Genomic DNA, 20,526 nt, shown 5'->3' with positions numbered 1-20,526 from the left:
ATATAATAAAGTCCAATCGTCTTGTCTTGCCCACGGCGCTTGCTATGTGACAAAGCCACCACTAGAGAGCGCTTCGAGGCCGTACCCCTGCTTGCTGTTTTGCTCAGTCACGTGACGGCCAACGTCGACTTGTTCCCCAGCTCCCTCAACTAGTCATGGCGGTGTCCGGGAGTCTCGGGGATGGAATAACCACCACCACAACCGCCGTCGCAGCAGCCTCTTGATTCCTTCTCGCCACCTTCATGCGGGACTGTATCCTCAGTCGCCCGAGATATCACGAACACCCCGCAGGCTGCTCGAGCTTTCCGCCATGGCCGACCGCGGCGTCGAGTTGTCGGCTCTGCCAAAAGAGGTCAGGGACCAACTGGCGGAGTTGGACCTGGAGCTGTCCGAAGGTAAGACATGCTCACACGGCGGCTTTGCGAGGAGGCGGGTGTGCTGCAGGTGTAGTGTTACCTTTGGATCTGGACGATTGCAAATCCTCCTCTTACACTCACTGACCTATTTTTTTCACCTAAACATTAGCTTTTACAACATCCTCTTAACTATGTCAATGTATTAATGTTGCACTTGGACCGGTAATTGTTTCATGTTTGTGCCATGTTATGTCCCTTATTGTGCCCATGTTTAACCACATAGCTACTTGAACATACATTTATGTCAGAAAAAATGGGTCAAGTCATTTAACCCGGGGGTTTTGTATATTCATATTCATATTCACATTATATCCATCTTCAGACATGATGCTGCATGCACCTCACAGCTCATCGTGATCATGAATGTGCAGCAGATACAGGAGGCTTACTTGTTGTGTGAGTGCGAAAACAAAATGGAAATATGGTGGTGATGGTGGTGGTGGTGGTGACTGTTATGCAAGTCAGTGAATCACAGTGCAGCAGCCTGATTGGTGCTGTGCAGCTCTCAGGTGCCCGAGGGTGGATGAGTAATGTCATGTTTGGTATGGAGAGCCCAACACTGGGGCCCACTAGTTGTGTGCTGCAAGAGGGATTGTGATCCGAGCTCAGTTAAATGCAATGTTAATTATTTTTGGGTCATACTGTATATGCACAAATGTATTTTTAACATGGCCCATTAGACCGTTAGATTTGTCCATTCGCCGGAAGTGGTGCGAAAACAGCAATTCCAGCCACAGGGATAGGCTGTAATATTCACTGACATTTTTTTGCTTATGTCAAGTCAAAATGTTTCTGTGCCTGTCAAAAATGTCAGACGAGACACACTGGAGAACTCAATCCACTCGAGCAAGTCTTTGGATTATTTAAAGGGACAATCATGTGCTATTTAGAGCCATCTAGTGGTGAACTAATAATTTGTTTTAGAAACCCACTATTCATTTCAATAATATTTACAAAAATATGGACTATCACAACTTATATATTTTTTTAAAATATAATCGTAGGTCTAGTAATCGATATTTATATTACATAGGTCGCGCCACGCCTTACAGGAGGCTGACATGTTTCGCCGCCATCTTTTTGCTACGCATGCCCGAAGTAGAAGAACTTCGCTAGCGTCGTCGTCGTCGTCGAGTCCCGTGATTCAGGCTCTCGCCTCGTGTCTCCATCTGCTTTGCTTTCGCTATCTTAAACTAGCTTCTCCCGCTAGCCGTCCTTGTCAGCTGCTCCAGCTAGTTCTTGCTAGCCGCTCTTTCCCTCCAGCGAGTTTTTGCTAGCAAGCTCAGGCTAACTCCTGCTCGCTCACTCCAAATAATAATTGATATTATATAATTGGTGGTAGACTTGCAAAGTGTGGTCTCTCTGAGGCACCGTGGTGTGCATGTTTTAAAATTGTTGCAGTCTTTTAGTTCACCAGTAGATGGCAATAAATTCTACACAGCGTTGTCAACAACAACAAACACAAGCAGTAGATTCATCTGTATTATGATAACCTTTATGATTCAATTATCTAGCTAGCTAGCTAACTAGCTATTCCATTATCCGTAATATGAACTAATTCACTCCCAGTCATTTTTACTGAAGCAACCCCCTTTGCTGACTGATTTTACAAGGTCCACAGAATATTCTGTTCTATTGCTATAAAAACATGAAACCTACCAAAATAAAGATTAGAGTCTCTTCTTTTATCAGGAAAAAAATTTATTTGTATTTTTCCGTTTTGTAGCAATTAGCATTACAATATAGCTAAGTTTCATCATTAGTCACAAACCTGTTGAAAACACTTGGCAAAAAGAGCTTGTTGCAACATGGCTGATCTATACTCTGCTGCCAACTGCAGGCTGGTGAACAGTTAGCATGAGTGGGAGATGCCAGGCACTGACTGTGTATTTATCGATCTTCCACACATGGTTGAGGTCCTTTTATGTATCAAAACAGCCAATATAAGTATCACCTTTTATTGGCTTGTTATCCCCATTTCAATAGTGAAATTTGTTTTTGGATTATTGTTAAATGAACAAAGGTGCTCTGCGGAGTTGCATCTAGCTTGTGAGAGCAGAAATGTGTTTTTCCAAAATAGGCCTTTATAATTCCTGGGAAAGACTTATGAAAATTAAATAACATTAATTTTAAACAAGGTTATTCTTTGTTTGCAAATGATCTTTGGCCCAAGGACTGTGACCCCTGAGCTAATCCACCAAACAATTCAAAACAAGAATGAAAGATTCGAACAATATACACGGCACATTTTTGTCTGTAAACATATGTTTTGGATTTCAAACTTGTGCATCATTATCTGATAAAGATCTAAATACAGCTCCTTTTATTGGAGCTCATTTTATTGTCCATGTATAGCCAAAGAGCATATACAATTTTTATGTATCTGTCAAAGAGATATATCTCAAGTCTCAATCTGCAGATATTTTATTTTTCTTCCAAATCCACACAGCGATAACTGCAGCAGAACACAGGTGGTTTTCACACTAAAGTGTCTCCGTGGTCCACTTTATAACACAGGACGTAGATGAAGTATGCTATTGCTCAACATGATGTAAAGGCCGATCCGGGCCTTCCAGCATCACTCGAGTTGTGTTCCACATAACCAACACTTGCTTGCCTAGAGCGGGTGACCGCACCAAGCACCGAGCTCTCAGGTTGGAATGAAGTGCTGAAACTGTTGCTGCTTTTGTTGCAGGCGATTTTGCAGCTTTTCCAACTTTCACCGGGCTTTTGTTTGCATCTGATGAGGATTAGCCCAATTATAGATATGATATCATATACATAAAATGAACCAAAAGTTTCCCCTTAATCTCTCAGATTCTTTCAAAGACCAGAAGAACTGTAAACATTTTTGCTATGGATGGTTTAGTTTGAGAAATTACGAGACGAGTACTACAGAATGAACTTTTAACAACTTAAAATAATATATATCAGGATGTGGAGAGTCACATCTTTGTAAAATGTGGTGGACACGTTATAGCACAAGTGTAAAACTCAAGGCTCGGGGGACAAATCCAGCCAACTACATCCATTTATGTGACCCGCGAAAGCAAATTATGTGACTTTTGATTTCAAAACTTGTAATCCATCATATATGTAATAATAAATATTTATTTGGTTTCACATTACGACCTTCTCAGGGGAGCCATAACTACTATATGGCCCGACACAAAATGATTTGAGCCCCCTGCTTTAAATGGGAAGTCAACCTTAAACATTTCTTGACAATAATATGTTAAATGTGACCTCACTCGTCTAAACATGACATTCTGATTAATATTACATTTGTAGAATGAGTTATGTGGCAAAATCCAGCCATTTTATCCATCTCAGAGGGCGGCCATTTTGCCACTTGCTGTCGACTGAAGATGACAACACAGTCGCTCAGACAACGACCAATCACAGCTCACCAGTTTTCTGAAGCTGAGCTGTGATTGGTTGTTACCTGAGACCAGAGCAACTGATGTCATTTTCACTCGACAGCAAGTGGCAAAATGGCCACCTTCTGATTGTGATAAAAACTGCTGGATTTTACTGCTTAACTCGTATTCCACTTACACAATATTCATCAAAATACCATATTTAGACTAGTGGGGCTGCATAGAACATATTGTCAAGAATTTTTGGGCGGTTGACTTCTAATTTAAAGATTTCTGAGAAATTATGTACAGGTGTATCCATAAAACAGCAATCCGTGAACAATATCAACAGAAAGACAGATAAAAGAGGTAAAAGTGGGAAAAGCTTAATTTGTCGTCTTCTTTCACATGCAGGAAAATGTGTGAGGAAATTTGAACAAGTCAGAATGAGCACCATTTTTTTTTTTGACGGTTTTGGTCTTTTCATGGAGTAGTAAATTGACTCCCCCGAGTGGGGCTGTCCCAGACCACAAAAGGATGACGCCAGTGTCTTTGCTTGCAACTTTACACCAAAAGCTCTGCGCTGTCCAGATGCCCTGGCCATGCTGCCACATGTTCCCCAACCGTCAAATGTGTTGGCCGTCTGGATCAGTGGTGTTCTCTGCTTGGGACGGACCGAGCAGCATCTGGTCTTCCAATAAGTCAACAAGTCTCTCTCATGGATATCTTTTTTCGGCAACAATCTTCCCATTGTTGTTTGAACTGGGACGCCGTTAGCAACAAGCAGAGGAAAATATGCATCACAGAAATGGCTGTTTTCAGGAGTTTGTGTGTGTGCGTGCGAGAAAAACACCACCCACTTTAACGTCTTTGACTGCAAGGACACAAAGAAAGCCATTGAGGGGGATCAAAGACTTTGTGATTGAGTCGGACTGGAATTTCGAGCTGTGAGCCGCAACTGTTAAAGCTGCTCAACTTGGTAGCCTGCAGCCCTCGTGGCATCTGTGCACTTGATTGTTTGGATAATATTAAGACTGTTAACCCAGCAGAAACTTAGAATTGTGGCAAATCATGTTGTGTAGTAATTTTTGATGCATGCCTTATCAGCAAGCTGAGCCGTGATTGGTCGTTACCTGAGCCCTGAGCAACTGTGATGAATACAACATCAGTTGTTGGAAGTACATACACAGACTTTACATGTTAGCATGCTAACATTTAAGACTGAGGCGGAAAGGCTATTTTACATGTTAGCATGTTAACATTTAAAGCTGTGGGGGAAAGGCTATTTTTCATGTTAGCATGCTAACATTTAAAGCTGTGGCGGAAAGGCTACTTTTTCATGTTAGCATGCTAACATTAAAAGCTGTGGCGGAAAGGCTATTCTTCCCCACTATCATCCTGTTCCATAGTGAAGGGGGATGGAGAAACCGAGAGATTACGGTCCTGGCTGCGTCTCTTAATCTAGGTCACAGAGCATCAGGGGGCAGCAAGCCTGCCACACTGGGCCAGGATGCGACGCATCGCTCGCACCCACAACCAATGACACCATCAAGGCCTTGTCTGCTGTATATACTAATATATCTGCTCCTCCATTTCACCTTTGATTTAATTTTCTCCACGGACGTCCTAATTCCTGTTGTCAACAACTCCCATTAGAAAATCTTGGGAACTATTTGTTTTGTATTTAAATTTTTAGACAGCACAGTTATTCATTCAGGATTAAGTACATTTGCATTTCATCTCAATCCACAAAACAAAGCATGTTTCTCTGGTATGTCTGTGTGTTGCAATAAATCATATTCCAATTATGTTTGGACAATTAAATATTAACTCTCTTAACCAAACAAAACAAGGCGGAACAGCTCGGAGCTTCACATTGAAATGCACAAGCCAAACTGTAAAGCAAATAAAGTAACTTCAGAATGTGAGCTTGGCCGAATGCCTCAGTACAGAAGCTGAAAACATTCTCTCTGACAATACACTACTGATATGAAAATATTTCAGTGTATCTGGAAAGTATTTTTTCACTTTTCCCACATTTCATCAAGTAGCAAACATGTAAATCAACCTTGTTCAGAATACGACAGTTAGAGCAATGTTTTATTTCTTATGAGTGATCAAAATCACTACTGTGGAATTTCCTAATTCAAATATCCTATAGGGTTCTACAATATGGATTTTGACCCACATTTTTGGTACAAATATGCCTTCAAACAGTTACATCAAAATTGTGTGGTTTTGACATCATATATGACGTGATACTCAAGGCCTCGGCGCACCTCGCAAGAGCTCAGGTCAACGAGCATCAGTGATTCCACTCCACACCATAAAAAATTCTTTTATTTTGTGGCAAGCTACGTTTGATTATGTTTACATGGCTGTTTTTTTTGTTTTTGTTTTTAAGAATACAGTAGTGGTCCTCAACCTTTTTTTTATGGAACGTTCAAACAAGTACATGCTCCTCGCGGGCCGGCAACCTTTCGCTACCGAGGGCGTTATTAAAAGGAAAAAAAAATGTGATCGTTATCAGGACTAAATTATTTTTCAATTGACAGCTTTAAAGCATCTGTACTGAAAACTAAGCTAACAAGAGAAAACCTCAACATTTTATCAACACAGGAAGTAAATAAAAAGAAAAGAAAAGAGAAATTCATTTAAAAAAAAAAAAACTTGTTAATCAACAATAGTACAACAAATCCAGAACAATATAATATATTTTACATTCATTCCAAGATTTTATCTGTTTCAAGTTTTGAAGAAAAAAAGTAGAAGCAGAAGTAGAGAAATTAGATTAATTGCGATTAATCGTGATTCATGATTAATAACTTAATAAAAAAAAATGTAAATCGCTTGACAGCAATATTTTGTAATGTTACGATCCTCATAAGAGGTTAATTAACATCATTGCTGCTTGCAAATCATCATCTTGCTTTTCATCATCAAAAATGACATGATTAACTTCTTGTCAAAATACTGTAGTTATGGAGGTAAATATGGTGCAAAAGTAACTCGGAAAAAAAAATTGTACCTGTATAGATTTGTACCTGTAAAAGGTGTGATTTGTACCTGTAAAAAAAAAAATTGTACCTGTACTTAAAAAAAAAAAAAGTAAAAAATTGTACCTGTAAAATAGAATTTTTTTTTTTTACATTTTTTTTGTACAATTTTTTTTGTACAATTTTTTTTTTTTACGAGTTATTTTTGCACTATATTTACCTCCATAGTAGCTTCATCTTGGGAAGATAACGCCAAAGTCATGCCTGCACATTTAGCTGCGTGTTTGGTCATTATTGACATCTTACGAGTAAGTTACTACAGTATTTGTATTTTACTTCTTTAACTTGCAAACCAAAGTAGATAATGAAAACTGGACACACTTCACAGCTGGTCATCATAATATCATGATTGCCCTCCTTTATTATTGCCCTTTTGGGGTGAGGGTGATGACTTATACTGTACAGCATATTCTGCTTTAAAAAATAAAAATAAAAAATAAAAAACCTCCACAGGTTTTCAATAGGGTTGAGGTCTGGGGTCTTACATTGCCTCGGGAAGAGCTTGATTCTGTATCTGCAATGAATATTGAATTTATTTGAAGGTGCTTTAAAAAAAAAAATACGGAGGGCACTATACATGTGCGCTCACTATACTGTACAGACACTGTCAGAACTGAAGCTGATTTAGCCTGTCCATTTAAAAGCTCATTAAGTGTTGCTCACGAGCTGTTCTTATGATCTCTGCGCCGCTCGAGGCCACCAGGCGGACCTCTGCTGCTTTCCTTATGTCACACAGGCTCATACTGGTTTTTGGAAATGAATCCCAGTGTTACCTAACATCTTAACTGTCTATTTTTCGCCTTACTTAAATGCAGACACCCACACATAAACGCAGCACCAGCAGGCGCTATATGGAGAACGGCTTTGTGGACAAGAAAGACTGAATAATTGAAATGAACGCTCCACACAAACGCACACAGTCAGCTGGGTCACTGAAATTTCTTGCTTTCAACTCCGCAGTGAGCCCTGGCAACCTCACAGTTGGACCTCCTCGTTTTTTTTGTGGCTCGAGTCGTCACATCTCTGACTCATCTCTTCTTCTATGGTCAAATACCACAACTCACATACAGATACAACATACATGTGCACTGTATCAAAATTTAACACTGACCGTGTTAATGACCAGAGAGCATTATTATATTTATCAATGAACAACTCTTTGTTTAGCTTTCGTAGTTGGCGAATCCCTTCATTATAGTATGTCATTATAGAGTAATGTAGGCCTGCATGTCAGCACCACATTGTGTCAGTCACTATGGACCCCATGCCCGGCCCCCAGGCTCTCTCTAGACTCTTACATGCACGTTTTGAATTTCCCATAAGCCCCCTCTGAACTAGAGCAGCCATATGTCGGATGTACACCAATTGAAGGCTTTGTGAGGCTATTAACAGTTATTGTGTAACTCTCAGCCCACATTTTGATGATGTGTATCCTTTTTTTAACTCGCTATCCCATAATCCAGAATGCACATGTGAACACATTCATGTCATTTTCTTTAACCGATCAACCATATTTACAACTGCTTTTAAACGCTTGTTCAAATGTCAGATACAGAGCTAGGCCAATATGGTTTTTTTTCGGGGCCGATATCGATTATTAGTAGTCAAGGACGTCGATAACCGATATTTGGAGCTGATATTCATTTTCACTAAAAAGGGAAAACATTAGCATCAAAATTTGGAAGAAAAAAAAATACAAACTCCAGCTCTTAATTTTTTGGGGGGAATTTTAAAGCATAATTCTTTTGAGCAACTTTTAGGGTTCATAAAATATTGGGATTTTTTTTTTTTTTTTTTTTTTTTTTTTTTTTTTTATCTAACAAGTTCCGGGATCTCCCAGGGGTAGTAGCATGTTTTCAAAAGTTAAATAAAAACAAACAATTGTTTTCTACACGAAATAAAGTCTTCCAAAATTTCAAAATATCTGAAGTATTAATTTTTTACATATCTTAGTTTTAATTTCAAACAAAAACAGAAGGTGCAGAGAGTTCCCAGCGTCGGGAAAATTAAAATGAAAACCTATTTTTTTTATTTTTTTTATTTTTCAATTAGTTTCCTTAATGGTTCTATTATCGGCCAAATGATTCTTCAAAATGGCCCATGCCGATATTTGTCAAAATGCTGAATATTGGTGCCGGTAAGCGGCCCAGCCTTAGTAAATTTGACTCTAAACAGTTTATTTGGTCCCACTCTAAATGGTGTAAAATTTTCACTTGGAAGAGAGTTAAAATATTGAGAGTAAATCTTACTCAAAGTATTTTTAGTGTGTATGAGAGAATTTGCCTATCCCATGAAAAAAACGTAAAGATTTTTCACTCAGATATTCTAAGTAAATTTTGCAAGGTGAGATTTTGACTAAATTTTATCAGTTCATTTAAAAACAACAACAAAAAAAAGTTATGCAAGGGTTGACAAACCAACTCACAACCTTTAGCTTGGTAGACTGCCACTCTACCACATGAGCTATGCCACTCCTACTTTTTGCTTATGTCCAAAAGGTGACCAAAAAACATTGTTTTCGTTCGAGTTAGGAAGAGGCCAGGTGACACAAGCAATATACTAACAGTAAAATCTGCATGGCTCAGTGCGTAGATTTGCTGTCTCCCATCCTGAAATTGTGGCTTTGTTCCTCAACCCTTGAGTGACTTTTATGTGGGACCAAATAGACTGTTAGAGTAAAATTTACAGAATTTGCTGTTTTCATCGATCATTTGTCAATCTTAATGAAATCCTGCATTGTCGAAATTCCCTGTAAGCGCCTAATATGGCTGTAGATTACATTTTCATTCACATTTCAGCCACAACCGGAAATCTTGCTTGAGCAGATCAGCTTTCAATGAATGGACAAAAACAGGCCAATGTGCAACCATTTGTGCCCTCAAAATTAATCAGGTCACTGATAAGATCTATGCTTGTCATCATTAATTACAGATTCAAGCCAAGGAAATAAAATGCAGTATACTGAAATACAGCTTGTGTGGAATTCCCACATGAGAGTATATGGCTCCATACAGTGTGTTGATGTGTGTGAAGTGTCAGGTGTGTCAACCACACCTCTTGTCTCTCTTTGCACGAGGAGATGAAGTGGATTCATGTCTAATTTTCCGTGAACTCCCGACACTCCTTTCCTGCTTCCCCAAGGCCCTTTGCATGAGTGAGTGCGTGTGCACATGTGACTATGCATGTAGTGTCAGCGTTCCTATCCTGAGCTGACTTAGAAACATGCCAACGGAAAACCGTGAGTCAAAGTGTTACCTGAATTAACCACACCCACACATTCACTCACTTGCGACTTGTTGTTTCTTTTCAATTAATTTATGGTAGTAAAGTAATTTTTGGATAATTTTTAACAATCTGTACTAGCTACAACGTGGAGTCATTTTGACTACACTTGCCGTATTTTACGGACTATTAGGCGCACCATATTAATATTCAGCGTAATGTCAATGACAGTATCTATTTTAAAACATTTTCATATTTAAGGGGTGCTATCTTATAAGGCACATTATCTTTGTAGAGCTGTCAAAAATAATGGATTAATCGACAAGTAATCGATTAGCAACTATTTTAATAATTGAGTAATCATTTAAAATAGCCCAAATATTCTGATTTCAGCATTTCAACAGTTCACTGATTTCTGTAGTCCTTGAAAGAAGACTGATTATCTTTTGTGTTTAATCAAAATAAGACATTTGCAATTTTACGTTGGAAAACAATGACCGAACGGGTAATATAGTACAAGCTCAATCTCCCCCGTTTTTGTAATCACTATACGAATAGACCCTTCCAGTGTGACGTCCCGTTTAAGTGTGCTCCTTGTGGTGGAGGGCAGGGCGTCAATTTGTTTGTTAGCAGCTAGCAAGCTAAGATAGCTTGAAAACTTTGATATACAGCAAGACAAGTATTTCCGGAGACAAAGAATTTAATGAATGACAATTTACACCATGAAAGTAGTGATCGACATACTGTTTCAAGCAAAAACAACATACCTTAAGTTTCCGCTTCCTCTTTGCCTTTCAACAAACTCCATTTGTTTTATAGCTAGCGGCTCCAAACGGCTGGTTTCAATGAGTCGCAGTAATGTAGTGTCCTACTCAAGACATTTTTTGTGACACTTGACATATTTTCCACCTTTTAACGAAAACGCTCGCCGAAAATCAAGCTCTCTATATTTATTTGTCATGGGATGTTTGCCCTCCGTGAGGCGCAGCGGAAGCTAAGCGCTGACGTCAGCTGGAAGGGTCTATAGATTGATTCTAAAAATATTTAATTGTGACAGCACTATATCTGTGTGAAGCATTGTATGTTTACCATGTTTAGTTGTCAAATTATGCACTATTATGCTAGGTTCAGACCGGTCGTGAAATATCGAGTAGCGCTGCATTTCTCGCTTACGTTTGTACGGCATTCAACTACACGGGTTGCTTTGAGCGTTGGAGGAGATTATCTGACAGACCAAAACAAAAAAAGTTTGAACAACACTAGTCAATCTGGTGACCGGTGGTGGTGTTATTACTTTGGCTAATGCTAATGCTCTCTTGGTTGACAGTTCAACAGCTGTCAACAATTCAATGCACTCACCGTTATCCAAACATTTTGGGGAATTATTTTTCTGAATTATACTGTTACTTTAAATTCTTGAGCAGAGTTCTTGCTGTTCAGGAGACAGAAAGCTAAAAACACAGTTTTATTATGACAATAGATTCCAAATTCCAGGAGAGTGACCGTAGCCAAGATGAAAACAAACCATTATTTGTAGCCCCTGTGAAGCTATTGGGTTTGGTTTCTGTTTTGTTCGCCTGAATTCAAATAATATTCTTTATTGTAGGTTTTATGTCAAAGCATGTGACTCATGAGGGAAAAGAACAGCTGTTAGAGGTGTGTCTTAAAAATAGTAAACATTGTTGAATGCTGAAAAACGTTTTGGTGTTCTGGGCCATGACAATTAGCTGTTTGATTCAATAATGCATTTAGTGTGTCTGTGTGTGTGTGTGTGTGTGTGTGTGTGTGGTGAGTGGACAATCTCACGAGCCTGTTGCTGAGAGGTCACTGATAGCATTGAGTAGACATGAAAAAAAAGTTTAATCTGTTGCATTTTTTGACCACAGTTAGAATCAGACAAGCTGTTTGTAGACATGAACGTGCTTTCTTTTTATTGCACGCATCTCGCCATCTAAAGGGAGGATCTGTTTTCGATGGAAGAACAGCTGTAAAATTCAGGCATGTGTTGAGATCTTTTTCATTGTGCAGGTGTCCGATGCGATTTAATCACGTTGCGGGGAAAGCAAGCGAGTGTGTGATGAAGGAAAAGCAAGAGACGGGGACAGTGGTCGGCAGTTAATTACAATTCAGACTGAGTGCCTGCAGGGTGCAGGGAGGGAGAGTCGCTCCAATTCAAATGGTCTCCGCTCGGAAAAGGGTGAACCATCGGGAAACTGCGCTGCTTTCATGCTTCTTTTAGAATAAACTGAGAATGCACACTTTAGCTTGGAAGCATTTGATTGTCAACCGGAGAGAGGATGCGACTCGGTCATCGTGAGAATTTGGGTTAACAAGATGGGGCCTCGTCACCCCAGCAGAGAAGCGCTTTGCTTCCCAAGTAGACACAAATTGATTCTTTTCTTTCAACGAGTTTGTTTTTTGTTTAGCTGGCCCATTCTCAGCCACCCGGGTAGAGGGATGGAACATGTCGGCTTTCCAGCTTGTGAAACAAGTTTTTGAGATGAATAGACTTCTTAAAGGAGACACGTTTTACTGGATTCTGACTGATTTTGCAAAGCCCACATAATAATGTGTTTTATTGCTATAAAAACATGGAACCTACCAAAAGAAAGACTAGAGTCTCTTCTTTCATCAGAAAAAAAGTATATTTCTATCTGTTTCTGTTTTGCAGCAAGTAGCATTTGAATATAGCTAAGTTTCATCATTATGCACAAATTTATTCAAAACTGTGGGGAAAATAGCTTGTTGAAACATGGACCTGGTCGAGCTCTTATACTCTGCTGCCACCTGCTGGTCGTTTTTGTAATTACTACAATTGCTTCAATAGTTCTCTGCAGTTCAGAGGCTGCATCAAAACCTTCTGTGTGATCTAGCATAAAAAAACACACCAAAAAACGTTTAAATGACATCACAGTTGCTCAGGAAACATGTAACGACCAATATGTGATATTAGCATTTTCAGGCGACAGCAAGTGGCAAAATGTGTTTTTAAAGTTATTCATTGTACATGAAAATAAGGCTGTGCAATTAATCGAAATTCAATTACAATTTCAATAATTACACTCCACAATTACAAAATCAACATGATCGTAAACAATTAATACTAATTTTGAGTTGTTTAAATTTATACATTTGCACGTTTTTTTTATTTTAAAATAACTAATGAATTTTGTTTCATCCAAAAGGAACTTGCATAATTATAGTGTTTCAAAGAATTTTATTTGTCTTTTTTTCTTTCTTTTTTTTTTTTTTTTTTTTTAATGGCTACAATGCAAATTGGAGATTGATTAGCATCTTGATGCTGACCACATTGAAGTTTATAAGCCATTCTCAAAAAATGTTTGCCGATTGGTTTAACTCCTCAACTGCCTGTGATGGAACCAGGATACCATAATGGAAGTGGCATACAGCACAGCTGAATTTCAAATCATCCAGATGGAAGAGTGATTACTTAGAGATTCATTTAAAGCTTGTCCAGCCCCTCCCCCCACAAAGACGCCATCTCTCGCTCCTCTTCCGCAGTGAAACTGCCTGTTCACATGAGCTAAAAATAAATCATGTGACTGAGCAAGGCCAACCATTCTGTTCATGCATTACTTATGATACTGTTTACTTTTACATTTCCTCAGGAAAAAAAAAAATCCATGTGCCTTAAACTGTGGGTTGTCAGGCTAACATCCTCATTGTGTGAACACGGAGAGTAAATTGTTAGTTAAGTGTAAACCTGGCTTTGGTTTAATTGTGTGGATGAGACGATAAATGAAGTACTGTATTGTATTGTAATTTCCTCTATCCTTTGTATTGTTTTGTTGTTTTATTTCCTCAAATATTGTCTCAACACCTCTATATTATGAATGATAACACAAAATCTGTGATATAGGGGGATAATGGTACAACCTTCAAAATCTTGACATGACTTTGACCTTTGTAACCGTTTTTCACGGATGAAATTGTACCAGAACCTTTATGTTATGGTTACAAGAGTAACAGCTTGAGTACGTTACCAAAAAAAAAAAAAAAAAAAACTTGTTCGTCTTGATTGTCATAACCTGAGCTTGTCGTAGTGTTCATGTCATGTTAAAACAAGCCATGACACATGCATTGCAAGAAATTGAGATAGCAATAAAGTTACTGCACTGATGTACAGTGTGAGAGCAAACTCAAATTGTATTTTTACCCCCCAAAAGTGACATAAATAATTGCTAACCATCAAAAAACTGCTTTTACCGCGCAGCACAGGTAATTTTAAAAATGTCACATGTGTAAAAATAAATTTACCGCCGTCAAAAATGAAAACAGAAAAGCAGTAAAACATATCCCGAAGTATGTATGGGGAATTGAAGAGAAAGGATTCCTGCTGGGTACATGATTTACATCAAGTCTAAATCCAACTCACTTTATGATGTATGTATTATGCTTGTTGTTACTCGTATTCTTATATTATTCTCAACTTTTTTTGCTGACCTACATTTATATTGTAATGAGCAGTCAGGACAGTGTCCACCATTTTGTAAACTGCAAGGTTGTTTTTTTTTGTTATTGCTACGGTTATTTATCGTCTTTGACTTCCCATCATTGGTACCGTCCTATGACGGTATTTAGAAATACATATTACCAAAAAAAGAAATGAACTTAAAAACACTCATGGAGAGGGCTACTCGATTATGAAGAATATATTAATCACAATTAGGGAAAATCTTTTTTTTTTTTTTTTTTTTTTGTATAAAACAAGAAAATGTTTAAACGTAAAAAATATTAAGACATAAAATTCTTTGAAACACTATAATTATAGTTCCTTTTGGATGAAACAAAATTTAACTTATTTTAAAATTTAAAAAGGTGCAAATATAGACATTTAAACAACTCAAAATTAGAATTAATAATCTTTTTTTTTTTTTTTTTGCGATTATACTAATTATGTAATTGTGGAGTAATTGAAATTGTAATTGAATTCCGATTAATTAATTAATTGCAGTTCCAAAATTATACAAGCACTACAGAGTAGTTAAAATCATGGGTACAAAAGTAGAACAGTGATTGTACCACCATCGTGACAAAATATTGTACCGCTTAACATAAAAGTCGAAGACTCCTAATGATGCAATGAACACTAATCACAATTTCACATTGCCCTTGATCCATTCCCTCATGAATCACTCGGTCAACACAACATTTCCAAATAGAGTGGGAGTGGGAGTCTTGTCAGATACTGTACGTTCTGGCCAGATAGTGTGGTATGTTTCGAATAGATTGTCGTCATTATTTAGCTTGTTACTACTTGTTTTTACAGATAAGTAATGTTTACAGACTAGAAATATCTCATTCTTCTCATGGCTTGCTTTGCTCGCCTGCTTCTCTCCGTGTCCTCGTGATTTCATCTCAGTTTCCCGCCTTTCTCGTCCTCTGCTCCTCAGGGTATCTCTGAATCATCCTTATTTTTTGCCCACTCTTATGTTAGGCTTCCAAATTTAGGGCTGTTTTGTTTCACCATGTGTCGCTGTCTGAGGTGCATGTTTGACACCATCTCTGGAGGTTTCAGCATTTCTCCGTGGGCATCCATCTGTTTTTGTTTTTTGTTTTTGTCTCTATTGCACACACTGGAGAACTAGTGGTAATAAACAGCATTCGCAAATGTTGCTGATGAATTATTTAAATGTATTTTCTTGCACAGGTGACATCACACAGAAGGGCTATGAGAAGAAAAGGACCAAACTGCTGGCGCCATACATCATCCACACCCCAGGTGAATGGCCTTGTATGTTTTAAAAAATTCAAAACGTGCTTCAATCAAACGGCTGTAAAAGTCAACACGATCATCCACAAGATTTGGCATTGATGACTACTGCCCCCTAGTGACATCAAATACCTACCAACCACTGAGGGAGGCTTCCATAGATTTATATTTGTATGATCATGATCACAACAGAAACTGCCATTTGTGAAGTTTGAACATTATGCAGACACAAATCCATTGAAAGTAAAAACATACTAAGTTGCTTTCCTCATTTGTTGCTGTGTAACTGCTTCACAGAAGAACACTGTGGGAATGTTTGTCAGTTAATCCAGAAGAACATTTCTGAGGTTACTGGTCCTGGATGAGAAGTCCTGGCTCATAATCTAATCTCCCTTCACCACAATGTTGTTTAATTGGGTTGAGGTCAGAACTCGTACTTCTCATACCTTCTTCACGCCAAACTTATGAAAGGACTGTCACATCCGCTCACACACAAAAAAAAAGGGTGGGGGGGCCTTTGTCAATATGTTGCAACAAAGTCGGCGGGCACACAATTGTCCATTGTACTCATAAGATGAAGAATTAATATTTGGATAAGCCAAAGTCTTGGCAGCATGGTGAGCTTGTGGCTAGCGTGTCTCCCTCGTAGGTTCCTGCATGTTTCCACCTGGTACTTCCTCCCACATACGAGTATATTAATAATTAGATTGATTGCAGTTACACTGACCATAATAAAGAAAAGCACAATAGGAAAAGGATTGATAAGCCGCAGCATTAACTGACTAATTAAATATTAATTGCTGAATTAACTTGTATTGACTTCTGACTTCTTTTGGATTTAGCTACACACTATTGCATTAAAGTACCGAATGGAATGATAAAATAAAGTGTTTTTTCTTGAGCAAAGTTCTTAAAATAATTATCTGCAGATGCACAAAACATTGTGTGTTGCGGCAACAAAAACACAGAGGAGATTTCTTGGAACATAATCGTTAATTCTTGAGCAAGCAATAACTGGAACAAGAAGGTGTTGAGCTCAGCCATGGGAAAACATCATTCTCCTGTATCTACATTTTCTATTGACACTTTCTTCTCATTTTTTAACTCAAGCCTAAAGACTTGGCAGTCATAGTTTGAATTTAGCAGCAGGTAATGTATGTTATACTGTAAGTGTCTGTTTAACTACCCATGTTATATTTTATATATTTCCCGACAGTGGAACCGCCCCCAAAGAACAATGTGCAGCCACCCGCTCCCAGTTCCTCTTCCAGCCATGGGCCTCCCCCCTCCAGCTCATCCCGTTACCGAGAACGGCGCTCCCGTAGGACGCATCGCAATGGCGGAACCAGGGATGACCGCTACAGATCAGGTGCGAAAAGCATCATAAAAGAGTATCATTGTCTTAAAGGGGAGGTCAACTCAAAAATTTTCTTCATACAGGGAGTTACATCGGGAGTTACGTTCCTACGCTAGCGATGTAACCCCAATTTCGACTTAAGTCGAATTTCCCCATTAAAGTCAATATTTACAAATATTGAGGCCCAACTCTTTGCCTATGTTCTTCGGTGTCTCTCTGCGATGTTTTTATGATGTTTAGCTTCGTTTCCTTGGTAATTGCTTTTCTTTTGGCTGGACCAACATTGATAGAAGACGTAGCTTTCTACTTTGGGGCCATGATGTGGAAAAAAAAAAGAGGGTGAAAAAGCCAAAAATACTCCCACAAGTGCACAACTGCTAGCACTAGCTAAGGACTAAATAGCAGCCATGGAGCCAAAATGGCGGACCATGTGTAACTGCTGTAAAGTCAAAATGCCTTAGGTCGTGTGCCACTTAACTCGATACGTAATACGTTTTGTGTGCTGCCGCTAGTCTTTTTTCCTTTTATTATTATTATTATTATTTTTTTTTGAACATATAAACAGATGAACAGCAGAAATAAAACAGAAAACAACAACACTCAAAAGAGAAGAAAATCCCAATAAAATAATCATTCAATCAATCATAACTTACATGTTCAAAAGGGAGTAGGAAGAAGTTAAAAACTTATCTAGTCCTACCCCTTTTACTCAATATATTTAAACTTATTTCATTATTAATACAATTTTAATTTACTAATTATTAAAAAAAATAAAAATAATAATAATAATAATAAATGATATATATAATCCAAGTTATATATATATATATACATACATACACACATATATATATATATATATATATATATATATACATACATACATATACACACATATACACAAGTGCACTTAACATATTCACATTTACCAAAAACATATATACATAAATTTACTAAACATATACCATAATACCTATCTAGATCATTTACACATACTCACATGTACATTTTTCATATTCTGGTCTGACATAGATAATTTTTTTGAACTTTACTTTTAAACATTTTTTTAAACTCCAGCATTGAGTCACAATTTTTCAGAGCAATTTCCAAATGGTTCCACAGATCAACACCTTTTACAGATACACACCTTTGCTTAATATTTGTTCTTATTTTGGGTTTTTTGTACACACTTGTACCCCTTATATCATAAGGACTGTGTCTAATTTCAAATAACTTCTGAGTACTGTGGCAGAGTAAATTGTTATAAACTTTATACATTATTTGTGCTATTTTAAAATCCACCAAGTCATAAAATTTCATTGCATTTAATTTAATAAATAGTGGATGTGTTGGTTCTGTATATTTTGATCCATTAATAATTCTTATAGCTTTCTTTTGCAATTTGAAAACGGTGTTAGTATTTGTTTTATATGCCATTCCCCATAATTCCACACAATAGGTCAAATATGGTAATAATAGTGAACTATATAATATATATAATGATTTCATGTTTAAAACATCCTTACTTTTATAGAGTATCCCTATGATTTTTGACATTTTCCTTTTAACAGTTTCTATGTGTGGCTTCCAACATAATTTATCATCGATAATAACTCCAAGGAATTTATTTTCATTCACCCTTTCTATTTCAATTGAATTCACCATAATTTTAACTTGATGAGTGATTTGTCTAGTGCCAAAAACTATGAACTTGGTTTTATTTAAATTCAATGATAATTTATTTACATCAAACCATTTTTTTATTATATTCAATTCATACTCCACAGTAGTCAGAAGCTGCTTCAGGTTTTCTCCTGAACAATAGAAAGTTGTATCAGCAAATAAGACACTTTTCAATATTTTTGAGACATAGCAAATATCATTTATGTACAGTATAAACAATTTAGGGCCAAGCACAGACCCTTGGGGAACTCCATGAGTGATCTTCATGTGTTCTGATTGTACATTATTAAACTGCACATACTGATATCTATTTTCCAAATAACTTTTCATCCACTTATAAGCTAAACCTCTTATTCCATATTTCTTTAATTTATTCATTAATATAGAATGATCTATAGTATCAAAAGCTTTTTTTAAATCCATAAAAATCCCAACAGTAAATTTTTTATTATCTATTTCGGTAGATATTGCTTCTACAAGCTCCATGACTGCCATTGAGGTGGTCCGTTTTTCTCTAAACCCATATTGGGTTTCACTTAAGAGCTTATGTTTCTCAATAAAATTATCCAATCTATATGAAAATAATTTTTCTAGAATTTTTGAGAACTGTGGCAGCAATGATATTGGTCTGTAGTTATTAAACGTGTGTCTTTCTCCACTTTTATGAACAGGAATGACTTTGGCTATCTTCATTTTTGATGGAAATATACCAGTTTTAAATGATAAATTACAAATATATGTAAAAGGTTGTACAATATATTTCATAATACTTTTAACTAATGTCATATCAATGTTAAGACAGTCAGTAGACTTTTTATTTTTTAATGTTTTCACAACATTTAATACTTCTATATCATTAACATCATTAAGAAACATTGTGGATGAATTATTTACAATGTTCTTATCTATTTCACGTTTGTTTCTTGGCTCTGGGATTTTGTTTGCCAAGTTACTGCCCACGTTAACTAGATATTCATTAAAATTATTAGCTATGTCAGAAATTTCATCAATTACCATATCGTTATCTTTTATAAAATATTGTGGAAAATTTGTTTTTTTAGAACTTTTTTTAATTACATGATTTAGTGTTTTCCATATTTCTTGTGTCTAAGCGTATTATGATTAAAAGGATTATGAGTTAAGCAGCGAAATCCATCCACCTGTTGTTAATCCATGTCAGGGGGGCAACCATTTTGTCACTTACTAACGACTGAAATTGACATCAGAGTTGCTCAGGTGATGACCAGTCATAGCTCACCTGTTTTCTGAAGCTGAGCCGTGATTGGTCGTTAGCTGGCCCTTGAGCAACTGTGATGTCATTTTCAGTCGACGGCAACTTACAAAATGGCCGCCTCCTGAAATGGATAAAACTGTCGGCTTTTGTTGCTTTCTTCATTTATATCCCACAAACGTAATATTAATCAGAATACCATGTTTAGACTAATGGAGTTGCAAAGAACATATTATTGTAAAGAAACGTTTTGGGTTGATTTCCCTTCAACACAAACCCACTTTTGATCTAGAATTTAGAAAAGCACAGTGATGTTGTCCTCAGAGACAATATAGCAGCTGGGGAGCCCCCTTAGTGAGGACCCTCCCTTTGCAAAAAGACATCACTTCCAGACCATGTAGGAGGAGGCCTTGTGGAGAACACAGGAATGTTTATCTATGCGGGAAAAGACAGCTCAGCAGTGGATTG

The 20,526-nt window shown here is 37.3% G+C and overlaps 1 protein-coding gene across 6 annotated transcripts in view; it reads left to right on the top strand.

Annotated features, from left to right (window-relative positions):
* The first annotated feature begins 97 nt into the window (after nucleotides 1-97).
* dip2bb (disco-interacting protein 2 homolog Bb) overlaps nucleotides 98-20,526 on the top strand; it is a 44,316-nt gene continuing 23,887 nt past the window's right edge. For 4 of the 6 annotated variants that reach the window (XM_077529029.1, XM_077529027.1, XM_077529028.1 and 1 more), the window contains exons 1-3: nucleotides 100-395; nucleotides 15,725-15,796; nucleotides 17,004-17,156. In XM_077529029.1, coding sequence (XP_077385155.1) covers nucleotides 311-395; nucleotides 15,725-15,796; nucleotides 17,004-17,156 — 310 coding nt within the window. In that variant the 5' untranslated portion in view covers nucleotides 100-310. Of the gene's footprint in view, nucleotides 396-15,724; nucleotides 15,797-17,003; nucleotides 17,157-20,526 lie in introns of all 6 variants that reach the window. The other 2 variants (XM_077529030.1, XM_077529026.1) reach the window with 2 other exon arrangements.

The sequence above is a fragment of the Festucalex cinctus genome, chromosome 8, assembly GCF_051991245.1.
Source record: "Festucalex cinctus isolate MCC-2025b chromosome 8, RoL_Fcin_1.0, whole genome shotgun sequence".
Lineage (NCBI taxonomy): Eukaryota > Metazoa > Chordata > Actinopteri > Syngnathiformes > Syngnathidae > Festucalex > Festucalex cinctus.
The sequence above is the reverse complement of the archived record's forward strand: the minus strand, read 5'-3'. Positions and strand labels throughout refer to the sequence as shown.